This window comes from Melozone crissalis, unplaced genomic scaffold (assembly GCF_028551555.1).
Source record: "Melozone crissalis strain CALT ecotype California unplaced genomic scaffold, PUWL_Pcris_2 ptg000012l_1, whole genome shotgun sequence".
Classification (NCBI taxonomy): Eukaryota; Metazoa; Chordata; class Aves; order Passeriformes; family Passerellidae; genus Melozone; species Melozone crissalis.
This window is the reverse complement of record NW_026535790.1, coordinates 2,180,986-2,200,592: the sequence shown is the minus strand read 5'-3', so window position 1 is coordinate 2,200,592 and position 19,607 is coordinate 2,180,986. Positions and strand designations below refer to the sequence as shown.

Genomic DNA, 19,607 nt, shown 5'->3' with positions numbered 1-19,607 from the left:
TCCCAGCCCTGCCCAGCCTGGCCTTGGGCACTGCCAGGGATGCAGGGGCAGCCACAGCTGCTCTGGGCACCCTGTGCCAGGGCCTGCCCACCCTCACAGGGAACAATTCCTCATTCCCAATATCCCATCCAGCCCTGCCCTCTGGCAGTGGGAGCCATTCCCTGTGTCCTGTCCCTCCATCCCTTGTCCCCAGTCCCTCTGCAGCTCTCCTGGAGCCCCTTCAGGCCCTGGCAGGGGCTCTGAGGTGTCCCTGGAGCTTCTCCTCTCCAGGTGAGCAGAGGGGGCAGCTCTGAGCCCAGCTCCAGGCCCTGGCTTGGAGTATCTCAGTGGCTTCTCTGGACACCCTCCAGCAGCTCCCACCGGATTCCCCCATGCCCCAGGCAGGCAGTGCTGGGCTCTCGGGGCTCAGGCAGTCCCAGTCCCCTGAGCTGCAGCCTCCTGGCAGAGATGGCTGCAAACCCTGTGTGCATTCCTGATTGCCCTGCACTGACAAATCAGGCTTCCCCAGCTCCCTCCAGAGATATCCACACACAGGCTTCTCAGCTTTTATTCGTTTATCCAAATCAGCAAATGCTGTTTTTCCATGGACAGCTCACCTTAGGGTAGCACCAGACTGCTGCTGCCTGCACAGCCACCCAAGCTGCAAGGAATGCTGCTTGACATCCTGCAGTTAAGGAATTGCCTCCTCAGGGATGCTCTGCTCTCAAAGATCCCCTCCCTGCTGGGCCCTGGGTGCTCTCACAGCCCTTGCTGAAGCCTTTACACCTACAGCACCTGTTTGGGGCCTTTTCCTTCACACACACACTGCCACATCTCCCACCTTTTCCCATGCATTCTGAGCTCTTGGATAAATCCTGTTAATCCCCCAAACCTCGATTCCAGCCTCAGACTTAGCAAAGCAAGCCTCAAATCCCTGTAGTCACCTTCCAGCCACTGTTCTGCACAGTCCTCCATTCTGAGAGCACTGCTGAGCCAGGGCTTTTCCCTCAGGAGTATTTTGGGGGTTTGCCTTGAATTCAAGTGAAACAGCACTAACACCCCCCTATTACTGCAGCCAAAGGCAGCACCAAGGCTAGGGAGAGACCTTGGAACTCCCCAGTGACAGGGAATGAGGGACAAACCCTGAACACTGCTCCCAGCACAGCCTCAGCCCTCTGGGGAGTTTCCAGGGGTCCCTTCCCCTCATCCCAACTCCTCAGGGTGAAGCTCCTGCAGCCTCACCCTGCAGCTGGCACTGGGTGCCCGTGTGCTCCATGGTGTTTGCTCAAGATGCTGAGGGTGGGAGGTCAGCACGGGCAGGAAGCAGCACCCAGGGGGGGGGACACTGCCACTGTGACACACGGGGGCACAGCTGAGAGGGCCAGGAAGCACAGGCACTGCAGGCAGGCCCGTTGTCACCCCTGCCTGAAGGGACTCAGGCAGCTCATCAGAAGATGGAGTTGGATGGGTTTTTATATGGGGATCCATGTCCAAATAGCAGAAGGAGCACACAGCTCCATCCTCTTCCCAAAGGGACTTATCATGATTCACCAAGGTCATCACTCATAGACTTCAGCTTTTGATTGTTGTGTTTTTCCCCCTCAGAGGATTCAGGAATAAATGGGAACACAGAGTCATTGGAAACCACTCTACACCAAGGTCCCTGGCACCCTCACCCACTCCCAGGGACAGGCCTGTCCTTGGCAATGCCAACCCACAAATGCCCTGGCAGAACTCTTTCCCAGCACTAAAGCCTGCACATCAAAGGCAGGCAGTGCTGAGGAGCAAAGCCTGGCAGCACAGCTCTGTCTGGGCTGTGGTTCCTTTGCCCATTCCCATGGGGCACAGGCTATCCCTGTTCCTGCTCTGCTTGCCAGAGGCAGGGGAAGCTCAGCAGTCCCAGCTCTCCCTTCTCTCTCTCCTGCCTTTCCAGGGGATCCCTGCCTTGCTGGCATCTTGGCACAGCAGGCCAATGACCTCTGCCACAGAGCACTTGGGGATGGAGTAACAGTGATGTCCTGCAGGACCAGGACCTCTCCTGTACACCTTTGTTATTACTGTTACTGTTCCTTATCTCACTGCTGTTTCCAGTAAAATGCTTTTATTTCTACCAGTGATCTTCACCTTTTGTGCCTCCAAGTCTCCTCTCCATCCCACCCCAGGGGAGAGGAGGGGGAGTGGGTGAGTTGGGAGTGTTTCAGTGAATGCCATTCCTAAACCACCAACGTGATCACACCCAGCCCCGAGGAGAGCAAGAACCCAAAGTGAACCAGAGTGGGCTGGTTGGAGGAACAGGCTTTGAAGCCCAGATCTGAGGTGGCAGCAGAGCAGACATTCCAACTAGGAACAGGGCTGCAGTTTGAGCTCCACTGCAGCTCAAAGAGCCAAACATCACAAACTCCACTCCCTTCACCCCTCCACAACAAACTGCCTTTTTTATGGCCTCAGATCCATTCTCTGGGCCAATCCCCATGGCACAGGAGGAGCCAGGGACACATTTCAGAGGCCCTGGGGAGCTTGGGATACAGAAAAGGAAAATAAATTGATTGCTGTGTGCAACTGTCACCTTTCTACCACCACCCAGACCTGAACAACAAGGGCTGCAGGAAGCTTAAGGCAGACAAAACTTCTAGGCTTGGAGCTTCTCCTCCAAACCTAAACCTTTCAAACAAAGATCCTGGGAGCCTCGAGTCAGGCCCCAAGAGCAGCTGGCTGTTGTCCTCTGCTGTCCCTCGTCCTCCCAGCTGTGTTCTCAGGTGCCACGGCCTCCTGGGTGCCCTGCAGGCCGCGGTGGCCCCGGCAGAGCCGCAGTGCTGCCGGCACGGCCCCTGCTCCCTGTCCCAGGCACACTCAGCTTCCGGGTGGAACGGTCACCCGACGTCAGAATCCCTGCAGCCACCAGAGAAAGGGACAGTCACCCTCTGCTGGGCACAGGGACAAGGGGGGTACAGATTTTCTAAAGGGAGATCCTACCAGAGGGCTCACAAGGATGAGAGCTCAGCCCTGGTGTGTGGGCTCCGAGCAAGCTCTGGGTGTGTGGAAATGAGGGATGGTGTCCCCTCAGTGCCATGGCCTGGGACTGGCAGGGAGGGACAGTGTCCCCACAGCCTGTGAGGGATGGTGTCCCCTCAGTGCCACAGCCTGGGACTGGCTGTGAGGGACGGTGTCTGCTCAGCACCACAGCCTGGGACTGGCTGGGAGGGATGGATGGATGATGTCCCCTCGGTGCCATGGCCTGGGACTGGCAGGGAGGGACGGTGTCCCCTCAGTGCCATGGCCTGGGACTGGCAGGGCAGCTGTTCCCACTCACCCTCCTGGCTCAGTTATGCCTTTGGCCAGCTCTGCCCGCTCTGCCCCAGGGCTTGGAGCCTTTGGAGGTTTTGAGTCACAGTCTGCAGAGCTTTTCCTGAGGACAAACCAAAGGGAAAAAGCAGCATTAGGATGGGGCCAGGAAGCAGGAAAGAACAGGCTGCTCTCAGCCACTGCTGTGCTGCTCCTGCTCTGAGAACAGGGGTGTCTCTACTGCCTGCAAGCTGCTGGGATGATTTCCTGTCACCAGGAGAACAGGTCACAGGATTAGGGAACCCCTTCCCCAGCAGCTCTCACCACTGGGCAGGAGATGCAGGGACCACCCCCCACCTCCCAGCCTGACCTGCCACCAGGGGATGATGCAGAGCCCAATGTCTGCAGCAAGAACAGCACCAACTCCAGAGCCTGGAGACTTCCCTGAACGAGCAGGGATTATGGGGTCTCTCCCACCAACCATTCCAAACCACCAAACCCCACCCAACTATGCCTCCTACAGCTCAACAGCCCCTCCTCAAGCCCAGAGTCCTTCCCAGCTTACCCATCTCTCCCACACACTCCTCCAGCACAGCTGACAGCTCAGGCAAGCTCAGGGACTTCAGGGAAGGTGGCCACCCTTCCAGCACTGCAAGGACAGGGACACAGTTAATCCATCTGCAGCTCTCTGGGACAGCACACAAGGGGCTGGTGTTGCTGGGAAGCATCCCCAGCCAAAGGGATTCCAGTTAGGGCTTCTAAATCACATAGGAAGAGAGCTGGAGCTGCCTGTGCCAAACTGAGGGGTTTTCTCCAATTCTACCACCTAGGAATTTATGTTTTTAGACTGGCTGGGTTGTTTAATTAAGAGAATCTCAAAGGGATTAAGTGTAATGGACAGAAATCAATGGACAGCATCTCTGCTTGTCTCACTTCTAAGACAGGAGCAAAGAACAGGTCACTAGGAACATGTCACAGGCAGCAAGATAAGAGAGTCTCAGAATCATGGAATGATTTAGGTTGGAAGGGACCTTAAAGCCCATCCCATTCCACTCCCTGCCATGGATAGGGACATCTTTCATTAGACCAGGTTGCTCCAAGTTCCTTTCAACCTGGCCTTGAGCACTTCCAGGAATCATTTACCAGCTCCTAGGGACAAGGAGCCACAGAGATTGTCCCATGGATCCAACAGCAAAATCCCCAAACCGGGTTAGGGAACCAACCACCCATTCTGGTTCAGACCCTGCTCCAGTGCACAGGGTGGTAACAAACTCAAGGTGCAGCCACAGGTCCCTGAAGCAGGGCTGTCACTGGAGTCTGTGCTACAGCTCTGCACTTTTAGCCACAAACGCCTGCTGGACCCTAAAACTTGTTGAGAAACTCTGCAAGTTCCATTCCAAATACCCTGAGAGCAAGAACTCAACTCACTCTAAGAGCCTGGCTGCTCATCCACTCCCACATTTCAGCAAGGCAAGGCAGGCAGGGCTTTGCCCTGGGCTCACCTGGGCGCTCCCCGGGCCGCTCGCTCTCGCCGGTGCCGCGCTGCTCCCGCTGCCGCTCCCGCGTGTCCGGTGCTGCCTCGCCCGCCCGCTCCGGGGCCAGCCGGGCTGACAGCTCTGCCTGGCAGCTCCTGCAAAGCACAGCCAGGCCATCAGCGGGACAGGGACAGGCTGGCAGCGCCACTGCACTTCCTACAGCCTGCAGTACCTGCGTGGGGTGCCCGGGCAGCGCCTCTAAGGCTGCTCCTTGCTGCTTGCCGGGAGGAGGAAGTGGTGCCCAGCCCGAGCCTGGGGTGCTGGCACTGCTCAGCTCCCAGCCACTGCTCCCCATCTGCAGCCACAGCCAGCTCTGCACAGAGGAGCTGTGGGGGGACAAGACAAGGAGGGGCTGGGGTGAGCAGCAGGAAGCCCAAGCCAGGGGCTGTGTTGGTCTGTGGGAGAATGAGGCCCAATTCAAGGTTTCTAATGGGCAAAGGAAACGACATCAGGAGAGGCATGAGAGGCTCTCAGGCTGTCATCACCATCCCACCAATTCAAGCAGTTTATGTTTAGAGCATGGCAGGGCCCTTCTACAGAAGCCTCAGATCCTCAGTCAGGGGGACAAGCCAGGCTCTGCCTCTTGAGGTGGGAATATTGCTCTGCTGAGCTTCTGGATCCAACTCCAGCTCACCCTGGCTTGGCAGCCAGCAGACCCCACTCCCTTGGGCTAGGATCCATAAGCAGCAGGATTTGTGCCACTTTCAGGGATATCCCTATTGCATCACTGGACAGAACAAGGCCCATGAGAGGAGTCCAACTAGACACAAAGAAAAGCACTACAAAGGCAGTAAAAGGAGTGTCAGAAGGTTATTTAGATTATTCTGCCAGCTGTCACAGAGCTGCAAGAAAAATATTCTTCACTTGCAAGTTACTGCACATCCTTTTGCAGGTTATGGGTTAAAAACTCATTTTTGTATTCAAAAAGGTCCTGATCACCAAGTCTTACCCTGGGGAGGCACAGCCTCAGCCTTTTGGTTGCTTGTAGTTGAAACAGGAGCACTCAGCAGCTCCAAAAAGGCCACTTCCAGCTCAAGCATCTGAATAAAGTTTCACATGTGCTAAATAACCTTCTGACACTCCTTTTACTGCCTTTGTAGTGCTTTTCTTTGTGTCCAGTTGGACTCCTCTCATGGGCCTTGTTCTGTCCAGTGATGCAATAGGGATATCCCTGAAAGTGGCACAAATGGCTGTGGCTTTTCACTGGGGAAAGTCAGGCAGGATCCAAATGTGTTCAGGTGCCAGGTGAGCTCTCCTGCCTTACCCTGAGCATCACCTGTAAGGCTGCCTATATGACCCCAAACTCCATTTCTCAGCAGTCTCAGTGTCACTTCCTGAGAATGACTTACTTGATCTGATCCAGCAGGACTCCAGCATCCGTGGTGATGGCCTGAGCCTCTCTGAGCTGGCACTGGATGGCATTCCAGGTCTCATCCCGCTCCATCAAACAGCTCTCAGCCACTGCCCGCAGCTTCTGCTCCTGGCACACCTGGCCCTTCATCACCTGCACCTCTTCACACCTCTGCAGCAGAGCACACTGGGGATCAGGCTGGGAGCACTGAACATCTCTCAAGTCCCTGCTATGTTAATGCCTCAGGCAGCCAGAATGTTCCTTTCCAGTGGGAAAGGAAGCTGGATGAAGCTTGTAAGTGAGTATAGGTTTTCTCCACACTAAGCCCAACCCCACAGTTACAATTTCCCCTTCCTCTCTGTTTACAAAGTTACTTATGAGTTCAAATTTCCCAAAACAACACAAGTCTGTTCGCCGATGACTCCACCATAAAAATGACACTGCTGGGAAACAGTAGGAATTTGATTCCTGCCCTGGCTCCTATAGTTCTCAGCTGGATGGGAAACAGACACAAAGGAGCACCAAGGATGAGGAATGGGTAAGTTCTACTTGTGCTGTTTGTACACCAAGCGTGTCCACTCTAAGCCATGGCTTGAGGTGAAGGAAAAACCACCAGAAGCACAACAAAACCACAGCACTGATGGCTTCCTGCAGGGTGTAGGCCCCGAGGAGCTGGCAGCAGCCTCACCTTGTGCAGCTGGATGGCCAATTCCTGCATCTCCGCCTCCAGCCGGTCGGCATAGGCCAACTCCAGCGCGTCGCTGGGCGGGCGGGCGCTGCTGTGCCAGCGCGCGATGGCCGACGTCATCTTCCTCTTGGGGCCAAACAGCCTGGGGACGGAACCAACACGGGTCAGGCCCTGCACCACCTGTCCCTGGGCACAACAGGACACCATGAGCACCTCTGCAGTGCCCTGGTCTCTCCAAGGTACCTCCAGGAGCACCAGTGTGTTACAGCCGAGGACACGGGGATGTCAAATTGTGTGGGAGGCAGCCAGAAGGGAGCAGCACTCCTCAGCTAAACATTCCTGACCAGGCTGGACATGGTTTGTAGGGGGAAGCTGGGACAGACAGGACAGGACAGACACTCACGTGATGCCAATTTCCTTCAGGTCACTCTCAGTGAGGGTCAGGAAGATCCTGAGATCCACGTCTTGCTCCTCAAACACCTGCAGGTATTTCAGGCACCCAATCTCCTCAAGGAATGTTGCCAGGTCCTGCAGCCCAGACAAAAGAAACTTAGTTATATTCTCTCAATAAAAGCATCACCATTCCTCCTAATCATAAATATTTGTTCATGCTGTTGTAACACCTTTCTGGGTACCAGCAGCAACCTCAACTTCCTGTGGTTCCCTGCCCTTCTCCACAGTCACACACCAGGACTGGTCTCCGCTGCAGCCACACCTCTTCTAACAAGTGCAGAGCAGAATGACACAGAATCATCTACCCCAGCCCACCCCACTGCCAGGTTTGACAGCCCACCCACAGGCCTGAAGATCTAGGAAACCCCTCCCAGCAACATCTCAGCAAACAGCACCTCAACAAGAGGAGGCTGTTTACAAGTGTTTAAGTTTGGAATATCAGGTGTTTTGGTAACCTTGGAAAAGCCTCCCACACCTGGCACAGTGACAGAGCCTGCAGGACAGCTCTGTGCTTACCTGGGGCCCTGTGTAGGCTGGGGGCTCAGGAAGGACCAGGTGCTGGCAGCAGCCCCCAGCCTTCCCCAGGCAGGGGCTCCCCTGGCTGTCGCTGTTGCCGTACCGGGCCTTGCCCTTAAAGCTCTTGGCTTGTTTCCGACTCGGGGGGCTGTTGGTGTGGTCAGAGTCCTGGAAAACACAAAACCACCCACAGGATGGAAAGGATGATTGTGCAGAGATGGCAGGATCAGGGGGGATCACAAGCGCAGGTTCCTCCAAGACCTAAAGGCCCTTTTGTACTGCAGCCTTGACCCATGTGAGCTGTGAGTGACCTCCAACCTCTTCCCCTTCCTTGGTTTTCCTGTCCCTGGAAGAGCCTTTTCTCACCCAGCCTGGTCCTACAGGCTCCCATGGCAGTAGAGTCTCCCAAGGGTGAAAGCATTGCCCAAACTGAAGGCAAAGAAAAGAAAATCCACCTCATTGCTTTCCAAGGAGCCTTCACTGCTGACTCCTGGGATTCTGATTAAGCATTCACTGCTGCTGCTGCTGCTGCTCCTGACGGTTCCCAAGCTGTTGCTGGACAAAGCACTATCCTCTGGAAAGGGACAGGAAAAAAATAGTGAAGTACAACTTTGTTACATTCTGGTTTTGTTACACAATTACCAGCAAAACATCCCAGAGGTGTAAAGGAAGGTGAGATACAGAGCTAGGCTTCATGTGCAGCACTCAGGACACAAGATGACCCTGAGGCAGAGATTTCACATTTGATCCCCAGCACTCTTCTTTCCCCAAGCCTGTTTGCCACCAGAGACACTTCTGGAAACAGCCAGAAATGTCTTCTCCTCACCCTCCTTCAGACTATTTGTACAAACTGATGAAATTACCACACTGAGCTTTATCTTCTGTAGCTAAACCATCCCAGCTTTCCCTCAGGAGAGGCATTCCAATCTCAGCACCTCAGTGGGACAAGAGGCCAAGGCCTGGACTCTCAGCCAGGTGTGCACTGCATGTCTGAGACAGTGACTTACCCCTGCTGCTGCTGCTGTCCACGTCCAGCTCGTTGATCGGGGAGGTGACGTCCCTGTGCCGGATGACACCTGGCACACAGCTGCCATCGTTGCTGAAGGTGACATAGCCCTGAGGGGGCACCTGCTCTGTGTGCAACAGGAGGGGAGAACAGAGGTTAGGATGCAAGTTAGTCAGCGAGGCTCCTGCAGAAAATGTAACCACTTCTGGATCTGAAAATAACCAAAATGAGAGACTGTGCTCGCAACTAACAAGTTTCATTCTAAAGAGCACAGAGAGCACCTGAGAAATGCAGGTTCCTGCAGTTCCCTCACATGACCCCACAGCACAGGAACTTACATTGAAAGAAAGTCAGAGAAAGCACCTTATAGCAGAGATGTACCTTAAGCAGCAGCTTCCAGCACTCCCTCACCTTGTTATATTCAAATTACAAACAGGGAGAAAGAGCTGCTTAGGAGAGCAGCCCTGCACACTCTGCAGAACCAACCCCCTTCAGCTCTGCTAAAACATCAGGAGAATCCCCCTGGCATTTAAGCTGACAGAATCATTCAATACAGCCTGGGGGATAACACAGACTTGTGTTTAAGAGAATGAACTGAGGTTTGAACATGCTTCCAAGTTCATGATCTTGGTTAGTCCAGGCAACCAGTCTGAGAAATACCTATGACAGACAGCAAAACAAACCTCCTAGCACTGAATCCAGGATGTCTAACTGGGATCATCTTTCTCTTGGACTATTGCAAAGGTTCTGCAATTTCATTTTTAGAAGCATTTCAAGCATCAGGGAAGGCAAAACTCAGACATTCACTCTTATGATCAGTAATTTCTCAACCACTGTGAGCACCTCCCTGTCATCAGCTTCAGAAGGGGTCTCAGACTTTTGAGCCTGCCTAAAAAGGGAAACTGAACTGTTCTCAAGAGTCAGGGGAAGAGTAGCTGAAGTGAGAGCAGAAAAGTATCCCACTCATCAATATCTAGCCTTGACAACAGAGTTCAGGGGGTTTTCTTTCTAACCCAGACACTGGACAGTGAATACCTTCATACAAGGCTATCTTTGTCCTGTATGAACCCCACATGAATCCCAACAAATCAAAAACAGACAGCAGGAACAGCTGCAGTGCACTTGAGGGCTCAGGGGACTGTCCTCAGGCTCCCAACTCTCCTCACCATAGCAAGACTGCTTCCTTCCCCCAAGGCCAATTGCTGTGATCTTGGCCAAGGCCTGGGGCCCTTCATGGATGCTGGGACCCTTGGTCCTACGAGCAGGTCTCTGTCTCTGGGGAGCAGAACATGACTCATCTGAAGAACTCAGCTCCTCATAGTTGCCTGTAGTTCAAACACAGGTTGTTAGCAGCACAGGAAGTCATTTGCCTGTTTTACTTGCTACTGGTCCTATAAGTGCAGTGGAAAGCAAAAGAGAAATGTTAAAGATGGAGGGTGGAACAGCTAACCTAGGTCAGAAAGGGGGCAGCAGACAAGAGTTGTTGGATTCATGCCTCTTTCATCCTCAGAAATGCTGGAATTTCCAGATAGACCAGGTAGCCCCACCCCATTTACACAGTATAACATACTTTCAACGTAACTTCAGGTTCATCTTAAAATGAACAGGGTCAAATGTCTGTTACCTGGACCTCTGCAGAAGACCTTGGGCACTGGGGCTGCGTGCAGATCTATCAGCCCCACAATCTTGGTGTGGCCATACTTCATGGCCAGGGTCCGTGCTGTGGCTCCAGTGTTATCTCTGACATCTGCCTTCACTCCCTGCAGAAAAAGCACCTGGTTAAGTGCACATGGCAGAGGGCAGTGTAAAAAATATATATGCATTTCAAAAAAGCCACCAAAATTGTCTTAACTCCTCCACCAGCAATACAGGCTCACCTTTGACAGACAGTTCAAGTTGCACTAATACCCTGAATGCCTTTCTAGTTATCTCCAATTCCTGAATGCCAAATAGCCCAGGGCTCCTGTGCATTGCCACTGGGAACAGGTTTGTTTGATCTGAAGTGTTTTGCACTGCTGCCTCCTTCTGGCAGTAAGCTGGACCAGTCAGAAGGGATTTAAACCAAACTGTGTAAGAGCCCTGCATGCTAATGAGCTTTTGGATGCAGATGTCCAGTAGCCTGAGCATGCAAGCCTGTAAACACAATAGAAAAATTACAGCTTCAGTTGTTTTCTAATTCAGTCATTATTCAGTTATATCTGGACAGTCAGATCTCACTCCTATTCCTGCAAGGCCAGTGTAAAATCATGGTGCCAGCCTGCAGAAAGCAGATATTGTGAAAACAGTCCTGAAAGTCTGGGACTTCAGAGGTGACTGTCATCAAGGAGCAAACATAACACTGCCAAAAAAAGCACGGTGTCAAATTTGTGGTAGTTCCTCTGAGGGCTGGAACCAGACCTTCAGCTACCCAGAGAACTGCCAGGACACTCACATGATTGAGAAGGTACTGAACAATGATCTCATGGCCAGAAGCAGCTGCTTCCATCAGAGGTGTGTACCCATACACTGGCTCCCTGGGGAGAGAACACACATGGACAGGTATAACCACAGCTGATGTTTTGCCATTCCCTAACAGAGCATTTCCACCCCTCAACCTTTGCTGATCACAGGCTCTATGATGTACTGGCTGTCCTGTTGTAGAATTGATTCCCTGTAGAGATTCAGTGTTCCTAAACTGGCTGCACAGCAACAGATTACTCTTCCAGCTGCAGATCTGCCTTGAAGAGCCCAAATCACTTTTACAGGAGCTAATAAAGTAAGAACCTCTTGTTGCCCTCAGGCAATTCCATGTGCATAAATGTGTGCTGGTCCCCAAGGCATGGGAATGCAGGGCACACTTCAAAAACCAACCTCAACACAGAGTATATAAAAAAATCAATAAAAAGACTTATGAAGTGCACTTGAGTTCAGAAGGGGTCAGTGTTTAGCTGACAATTAAACAAGCAATAAATCTAATCTCCCTTGATCTTACTTTAATAAACAGTGACAGCATGGGCAGACTTCAATTCAGTTTGCAGGTCACCTGGTCCTTGTATTAGCTGTGCCACATCCTGAGGTACAGGGAGAAGACAAAAGCAGGAGTGCGCTCATCTGCCACCTGTTGCCTTCATACTGAATGATAAATGACAATGAAATTATTGCCAACCAGGGCTCTATGTACGTGGAACTCTAATCATAGTCCTGTTATTTCTGAGGCCTGCCTTTTGCAGCTTTCCCAAAACCCTCTGATTTGAAGAATTCCTACATGAAATGACAGATTCCTCCTTACTTGCAGTTGGCATTTGCTCCATTCTCCAGTAAGAACTTGACCATCTGCTGGTGCCCAGCACTGGTGCAGTGGAACAAGGCAGTCCAGCCATGGATGTCCTTCATCTCCAGCTCTGCTCCTTGCTGCAAGAGAACAGACAATATTCCTTACTGCATCTGCTCTGCTCAGACTTTCAGCACTGCCCTTTTATGTTGGGACACCAGGAGTTTAAATTAAATCTCACCACAAAGCAGACCTCACACCAGAACACAAAGTGGCAGCTTGTGGATAATCCCACCCTGAGCACTTACACCACGTGCTGTGGCTTCACCCATGTTTTACGGGATACACACCTGGAGGAGGAAGCAAGCCACACTCTCATTGCCACAGCTGGAGGCCAGCATGAGGGGAGTCTGCCCTTCTGGGGTGGGGATGTTCACGTTCACTCCCGCTTCCAGCAGCAGGTGCACGATGTTGTCGTGGCCGATGTAGGACGCGTACATGAGTGGGGTCCAGCCCCCACAGTTCCTCTGGTTCAAATCCAGGTCTCCACTAAGGAACAGAGGAAAGAAGTCACATCAACTATTGTGCTGGAGCTGTGGAGCACAGCTGGCTTCTGCAGACTCTTGTTATCATCTAGCACTGAAGCCTGCATGGGAATTTCCACCAGGTCCAGCACAACCTCCCCCAGATCGCAGAATTACAGAATGCTTTGGGGTAGAATGGACCTCAAAGACCACCTCATTCCACCCCCTACTAAAACACCAAGGAGGTCAATTTTATCAGCAGATTGGCCCCTGGAAACTTTGTGCCAAGAACCCTTTGGGAGTCCCAGTGAGGTGTCCCTGTTGCCCCAACCAGTGAGGGACTGGTGACAAGCACACCTGCAGCAGGTGGCGCCAGCCGTGGCACTGGTGACAAGCACATCTGCAGTAGGAGGCACCACTGACAAGCACACCTGCAGCAGGTGGCACCAGCCGTGCCATTGGTGACAAGCCCACCTGCAGCAGGTGGCACCAGTGACAAGCACGCCTGCAGCAGGTGGCACCAGCCGTGCCATTGGTGACAAGCACACCTGCAGCAGGTGGCACCAGCTGTGGCACTGGTGACAAGCGTACCTGCAGCAGGTGGCGCCACTGACAAGCACACCTGCAGCATGTGGCACCAGTGACAAGCACACCGGTAGCAGGTGGCACCAGCCGTGGCACCAGTGACAAACCCACCTGCAGCAGGTGGCACCGGCCCTGCCCAGCCCCTCTCACCGCTGGATGCACTCCTGCACCACGTGGTACTGGCCGACAGACGAGGCCGTGTGCAGGTCCAGGGGCACGTCGAGCTCCTCGCGGCACAGCGCGGGCCCCAGCCCGTGCCACATGGACAGGCTGCGGCTCAGCAGCTCCGACTCGCTGGCCTCGTCGCTCAGCTCCGACATCCTGCCCTGAGGAGCCAAAGCACAGCACAGCACTCAGCTGCTGACCCCTGTTTGCCATGCAGTTACAGCTCCACGCTGCCACAGGCTTGGAAGGTGAGGTGCGGGGCTTCAAATTCTTACCTCAACTCTGATTGACTCCTCAACCCAAAACAGTAACTGCGGCTGAGAAGATTTTGCTGGAAGTTTTCTCTTGCTGTAGAAAACTCTGGGATTCCAATACACTGGAAAAATAAAAGGCAATAATGCTAAAGCCCACATTTTTCAAATCTCATTTTAAGATTGCAGAGCAGTGGCTTTATTTCCTGCCTGCCTAATCCAAACATGCCTGAGGCAGCTTTGAATAACCTCAGCAAGAGAAGACTAAACATCTATTTAAGACCTGAAGGTAGGCTCAGTGTTTTACAAAAGGATGTAATTCTTGCTCTGCATGTTTTATAATGCAGGGAGAGAATTAAGAATTCAAGTCTCAGACATTCCTGGTCTTGTCCATCTGTCTTGCATTACTGGATGGTCCTGGTTAAATTAAGACACAGTCATTAATAAGGACAACTGCCCACTGCTCCCAAAACCACTCTGTCACCTGAAGAGGGTGCACCCTCCACTGTCACCAGGTTGTAAGCAGATTGTTTCTACCATTTATTGTTTCAGCCCTTCAGAGGCAGCCCAGCCCCATCTCAGTGAATCCTGGAAATGCTGAAACACTGGGAGCAGCAGCACACCCACCCATTCATTATCCAAGCACACCCCCCTTCCTGCAGACACAATTTAATTACAGCTCCTCCAGCTCCAGGACTGCCTGAAAGGTTTATCCCAGGCCCAGCCTTAGGGAGCAAGTGCAGACAAATCATTTGAACCTCTCACAGGAGAGAGTTCTTGTCTGGCACTCCAGGAAGAGCTGCTCAGCACAGCTGCATCCAGCAGCTGCTTCAGGGCTTCAGCTGCAGCTCCAGGACACAGAATCCCAGAGTGGTTCTGGCTGCAAGGGAGCACTGGGTGTCATCCCACCCCACCTCCCTGCTCAAGCAGGGTCCACTGAGCACATTACACAGGGCTGTGTCCAGGTGGGCTCTCAATATCTCCAGGGAAGGAGATCCACAGCCTCTCTGGGCAGCTTGTTCCAGACAATCCCATGGGAATTTTCCCTCCCTGCCCACCATACAGCACTCCTGGGGTTTGCCTGGTCCCTTATATAAGCTAAGCCAACATAAAGTCCTTCTTCCTGGTAAATCCTCACCAATTTAACTCCTTGGATTCCTTCTGGGGTCAGGCAAATGCCAAATGAGGAATAAAAGAGCAGGAACAGGTTTTTCAGCAGTAGCTGCTCCTCAGATTCCCTCAGCTGCAACATTTCAAGACCATACTCCCGTTTTCTGAGCAACTGGGAGTCTTTGCCTTGCAAGCACCAGCCCCTTTTCCTACAAGAAAACTCCTTTCATTCCTACCTGTTCACTCCCCACCTGGATCCTCTCTCTCCCACCCTCCTTTATTCTCAGCTTGTTAAGACTACAAAAGCACCATCTATTCTATTCCATCAGCTGGGAAGAAATTATTTCCCTTTAAAAATATCTGCAAAAGGACCTACTGTGCCTGACAGCAGCAATTTGTAGTGCACTGGGCAGCCCAGAGGCCTCAGACAGGAATAAGAGAAGGGCCTGGACACCTCACAATCAAACCACAAGGAGAACAAAGTGGATTGAAGTGGATCACAAGGGGCAAAGTAGGAGTTTCTCACTAAAACGGGTTAAAGCTGCCCCAGGGAGGCCAAAAGGCAGTGAAAGGAGGTAGAATTCAGGGCAATGTGTGGAAGCACATTTAGGTACAAGTGAAGCTCATTGTTCTCCACCCTCCTTGTTAATCTGGTACATTAATTATCAACCACTCAGGTGTTTGGTCTTTGTCAGAATCAGCCACTCTCAGGTCCAAGTCACCAATGCAGCCTTGGTGAGGTGATCCACAGTCACAGGACAGAACATCCAGCACCTTCAGCCTCCTCCACCTCCCCTGTGCTCTGCCTACACATTTGCTTTTTATTGTTTAAAGCTCTGAGGTTTCCCCTCACACTGAACTTCAGCAGCTGTCAGCTCTGTGAGCACCTGAGGACAGCTGCTCACAATCTCCAGGACAGCCAGAGTGATCAGAACCCTCAGGACTGAACTGAAAAGATGGGAATGAAACAAAAGTGGGGTTGTCTGGTGCAAGGAGGAGCCTGGAGGGGACATGTGACACGAGCATCCAATACACAATAATCCATCATATCATGGAATACCAGGATGGTTTGGGTTGAAGGGACCTCAAAGCCCATCCTGTCCCATCCCTGCCATGGCAGGGACACTTTCCTCTATCCCAGGTTGCTCCAAGTCCTGTCCAACCCGGCCTTGGGCACTTCCAGGGATCCAGGGGCAGCCACAGCAGAACCTCAGAAGCTCAAGTCATTGCACAGAACATTTTAGATAAAGGCCACAAAAATCCCTGCAAAAGTAAACATGAGAGTACTGAGGGACACTGGGTTACCAAGAATAAGTTTCACAAAGACCTCCTGAACATTGACAGTCTGTTCCCCTGCTTTGGGACAGAGTGACAAGTTCACATTTGTCAGAGGCCTCCCTCAGCTCTCTGTCCTGCTTTCAGCTGGGATTGAGTTCATTCTCTTGCCAGCAGCTGGCACAGGCAGCTTTTGGGTTCAGGCTGAGAAGAATGCTGATAACACACTGATGCGTTGGCTGCTGCTATCCATGCTTACCCTAAACCAAGGACTTTGAGCTCCCCATGCTCTGCTAGCAAGGAGGTGCCCAAGAAGCTGGGGGGGATCTGACCCAAACTGGGCACAGGGATATTCCATTCCACAGGGCATGGAATTCATGTACTACAGTATGAGAACTGGGGAGCCTGGCTGGGAGGGGACAATAAGAGCAGCTTGGCCATGGGATGGGAATCAGCAGGTACCGAGTTCCTTTTGAGTTTCTTTTGGCTTTATTTTCTCATTGTAATTATTATTATATTTTACTTTGCTTCAGTAATTAAATTGTTCTTACCTCAAGCCATGAGGTTTTTTACTTTCTTTTCTGATTCTCCTCCCCATCCCACTGGGATGGAGCAGGGAAAAGCAGCAGCCTGGTCCCTGGTAACCAGCTGGGCTCAAGCCATGGCACCTGTGAAGCTGCTGTTGTTATTATTATTAAATTGAATCCATCAGCACTCAGCTATTCATCAGGGTCACAGCTCTACAGTGCTGGGGCAGCAAACCCCACACTGCCCTGGATTTGGAGTTTGCTGTTTGAGCAAATCAGAGAGCAGAGAAAAAATAAACTTAGTATGAAAACAGACACAAAAAGCACCTTAGAGCCACACTAAATGGGAGGTGATTTGGGAAGCAACCAGCCCCCACCACAGACAAATGCAGCACTGCCTGTTAATCACCCTCAGCAGGCACTGTTCAATTCACTCTCACACATCCTCTCCCACAAGCACAGGCGACATCCACACGTGTCCTTCTGTCCCAAAGTAGGGACACTCAAGGCACCAGAAGTGTGGAGGCTGCTGGAAAACAAGAGAGAGTCATAGAATATTCTGAGTGGGAAGAGACCCCCAGGGATCATCCAGTCCAAACCCTGGCACAGACGCCCCAGCACTCCCACCCTGTGCCTGAGCACTGTCCAAGCTCTCCTGGAGCTCTGGCAGCCTCGGGGCTGTGCCCATTCCCTGGGGAGCCTGGGCAGTGCCAGCACCTCTGGGGGAAGAACCAAAATCCAGCCTGGCCCTGCCCTGCCCAGCTCCAGCCATTCCCTGTCCCAGGGATCAGAGCTGCCCCTGGGGAGGAGCTGCAGCCCCCCCTGAGCTCTGCCCTCAGTCTCCTCCTCCAGCTGAACAATCCAAGTGCCCTCAGCTGCTCCTCAGACCTTCCCCTGGACACTTTCCAACAGCTTTAGATCCTTCTGATATTGTGGCTGCCCCCAGGACTCGAGGCGAGGCCCCACCAGAGCAGGAACACACTCCCCTTCTGCTCCTGACTTTGCTCTATTTCCACTAAACCAGCAACAACTTATCAGAGGGAGAACAAAAAGCCTCCTTACATCCCTTTTTAGTTGCAATTGTTACCAGCTCAGGCACAACAGGAACCACAACATCTCATTTTTGCAGTGTATTATCCACTGACTCACTGGGTTAGCACAAATCACAGCTGCAGGAACCACACCAGGTTCCTGAGGTGCGTGAGAGAAATCATTCCTGCATCCACAACACTCGAGCTGAATCCTACCCACATCTGTTGAAAATACACAAAATACACCAAGCTCTTCATCTTTTAATGCTTGGACTCAATCACTTAAAGGTCCTTTCCAAGCTGAGTGATGTCACCCTCAGGCACATTAAAGCACATCAAACAACCTCAGAAACACGAGGTAAGAGGCACAAAAGCACTCGAGCCACGGCAGCCGGACACGGCACCCGCAGGGCTCGGCCCGGGCTCGCTCCGCTCACACACAACGCACCTGAGGCGAACGCAGCGGCCGGAACCGCCACAGCGGCCGCCCCGCGGCTGTTACCGAACATCGCCCCGCGGAACGGCTCCGGGGCCGTTACCCCGCACCTGCCTCCCGCGCGGCCCTGCTAGCAGCGCGGCCTCAGCATCGCACGCTCCAGCGAGCGCGGAGGAACCGCTGCGGCCACGGGCACACCGAGTACGGGCAGTGCCCGCGGCCGGCCCCAGAGGTGAGCACCGCCCCTGCTGCTGCTCCCGGCCGCTGTCCCGTCCCAGCCCCGCCGCTCCCTCACCTGCGCCCCGGTGAGCGCCGCCGCCGGAACTAGTCCCGCCCGCGCAAGGCATGCCGGGAGCATCCCCGCCCTCACGGGCCGCGGACTACAACACCCAAGAGCCCCCGCGGAGCCGGGCCAATGGGAGGAGCCCGTGCGAGGGGCGGGGCGAAGGGCAGCCAATGGGGTTGGGATTGGCCGCGGGAGATTGTAGCGAGCAGCCCCCGAGGACGCGGCCCCGCAGCGCTGTCCCCGGCCCTGCGCTCGTCCCGGTGCCGCCGGTTCGCTGTGCCCGCCGTCCGGCCCAGCCCGGCGCTCAGCGGGGCGGTGGGCGCCGTGAGTGAGGGCAGGGGGGCGGGGCGGGGCCGGGAGCGGCGTTGCCATGGGGACGGTGCCCGTGCGCCCGCGGCCGCCATTGCGGGGCTGTGGGCGGGGCCCCTCAGGGAGCCCCGACCCTGGCCCGGGGCTCCCACCGGGGCTGCCAAGCTCTGCCTGTCGCCATTGCGGTGTCCTCACCGCCTCTCCTTCCCAAACGCCACTTCTGGTGACAAGGAGAAGCTCAGGGTTTCAAGTCTCAGAGTCATGGAGTCGTTAAGGCTGGTAAAGACCTCCACGATCATCAAGTCCAGCCTTCGATCTCCGTGCCCAAGCTCTCCAGAAAGTGTTACTGCTAACAAGAGTTTGTTTTGGACACAGAGCACTGTTTGCTCCCACAGAGGATGCTGCATTAGCTGAGTGACAAGTCAGATCCAGTGTCCATCCATAACCTTTATTTATCTCAGATATTTATCTCGGATTTGGCACAGGGAGCCATCCTAGGCAGTTTGTTTTATCCCCATGGGGCTCCTCTGACCCTTGGCAAGCTCTGCTCAGAGTCAGAGCACAGTGCTCCAGCCATGAGGATTTCCCTCTTTCTTATCTCAGTGAAATTCAGGGTTTGTCTCACACCAACAAAACCACCATAGATGAGGTCTATAAAGTATCTACAGAGGCAATTTGCAAGTTATAAACTTCCCAGGGAGATAGCTGAGTTTAACCTCATGTTTTGAGGAGTGTTCCTGGCCAATGCAGATAACAGGATCAGCGTGATCCCTTGAACATTGATTTCAGTCCTGAACACAACTTAAAATAATAAAAATGTGATAAAATAATCACATTGTTCCTTCAGTGGTGAACATAAGTCCATGGAATCACAGAATGGTTTGGTTGGAATATTGAGCACGTGTAAGAACACACAGTCACCAACCTCCCATGGTCCTTGTGGGTCTCTTCCAGCCCTGGGTATTCTGTGAAACCTCTGAAGCAGAAATCATTTCCTCTCATGTTTGACTGCCCAGAAAAACATGTGATTGTGGCATAAAATGTGAAA

General features: G+C 53.1%; 2 protein-coding genes across 2 annotated transcripts in view; one reads left to right on the top strand and one right to left on the bottom strand.

Annotated features, from left to right (window-relative positions):
- Positions 1–2,803: 2,803 nt before the first annotated feature.
- ANKS3 (ankyrin repeat and sterile alpha motif domain containing 3) lies at positions 2,804–18,319 on the bottom strand. Its single transcript, XM_054270818.1, has 18 exons — positions 18,260–18,319; positions 13,610–13,710; positions 13,320–13,495; positions 12,411–12,609; positions 12,079–12,200; positions 11,242–11,323; positions 10,435–10,570; positions 9,977–10,135; positions 8,812–8,937; positions 8,260–8,378; positions 7,805–7,972; positions 7,239–7,363; positions 6,836–6,977; positions 6,146–6,318; positions 4,764–4,891; positions 3,827–3,910; positions 3,290–3,385; positions 2,804–2,868 (listed from the first exon to the last, which is right to left on the bottom strand). The coding sequence occupies exons 1-17, from the start codon at positions 18,309–18,311 to the stop codon at positions 3,303–3,305; spliced, it is 2,175 nt and encodes a 724-aa protein (XP_054126793.1). The 5' UTR covers positions 18,312–18,319; the 3' UTR covers positions 2,804–2,868; positions 3,290–3,302.
- Positions 18,320–18,475: 156 nt separating this feature from the next.
- The window catches only part of DNAAF8 (dynein axonemal assembly factor 8), a 101,611-nt gene continuing 100,479 nt past the window's right edge, over positions 18,476–19,607 (top strand). The window contains exon 1 of the mRNA XM_054271159.1: positions 18,476–18,574. The gene's annotated coding sequence lies outside the window, so the exon portion shown is untranslated. The remainder of the gene's footprint in view (positions 18,575–19,607) is intronic.

Coding starts and splice junctions, on each gene's coding strand:
- ANKS3 (XM_054270818.1), bottom strand. CDS start 18,311: ATGCCTTGCGCGGGCGGGACTAGTTCCGGCGGCGGCGCTCACCGGGGC. Junction 10,571..11,241: donor TTCAGTACCTTCTCAATCAT/GTGAGTGTCCTG, acceptor CTTTTTCTGCAG/GGAGTGAAGGCAGATGTCAG. Junction 3,911..4,763: donor GCGGCCCGGGGAGCGCCCAG/GTGAGCCCAGGG, acceptor CTGTCCTTGCAG/TGCTGGAAGGGTGGCCACCT.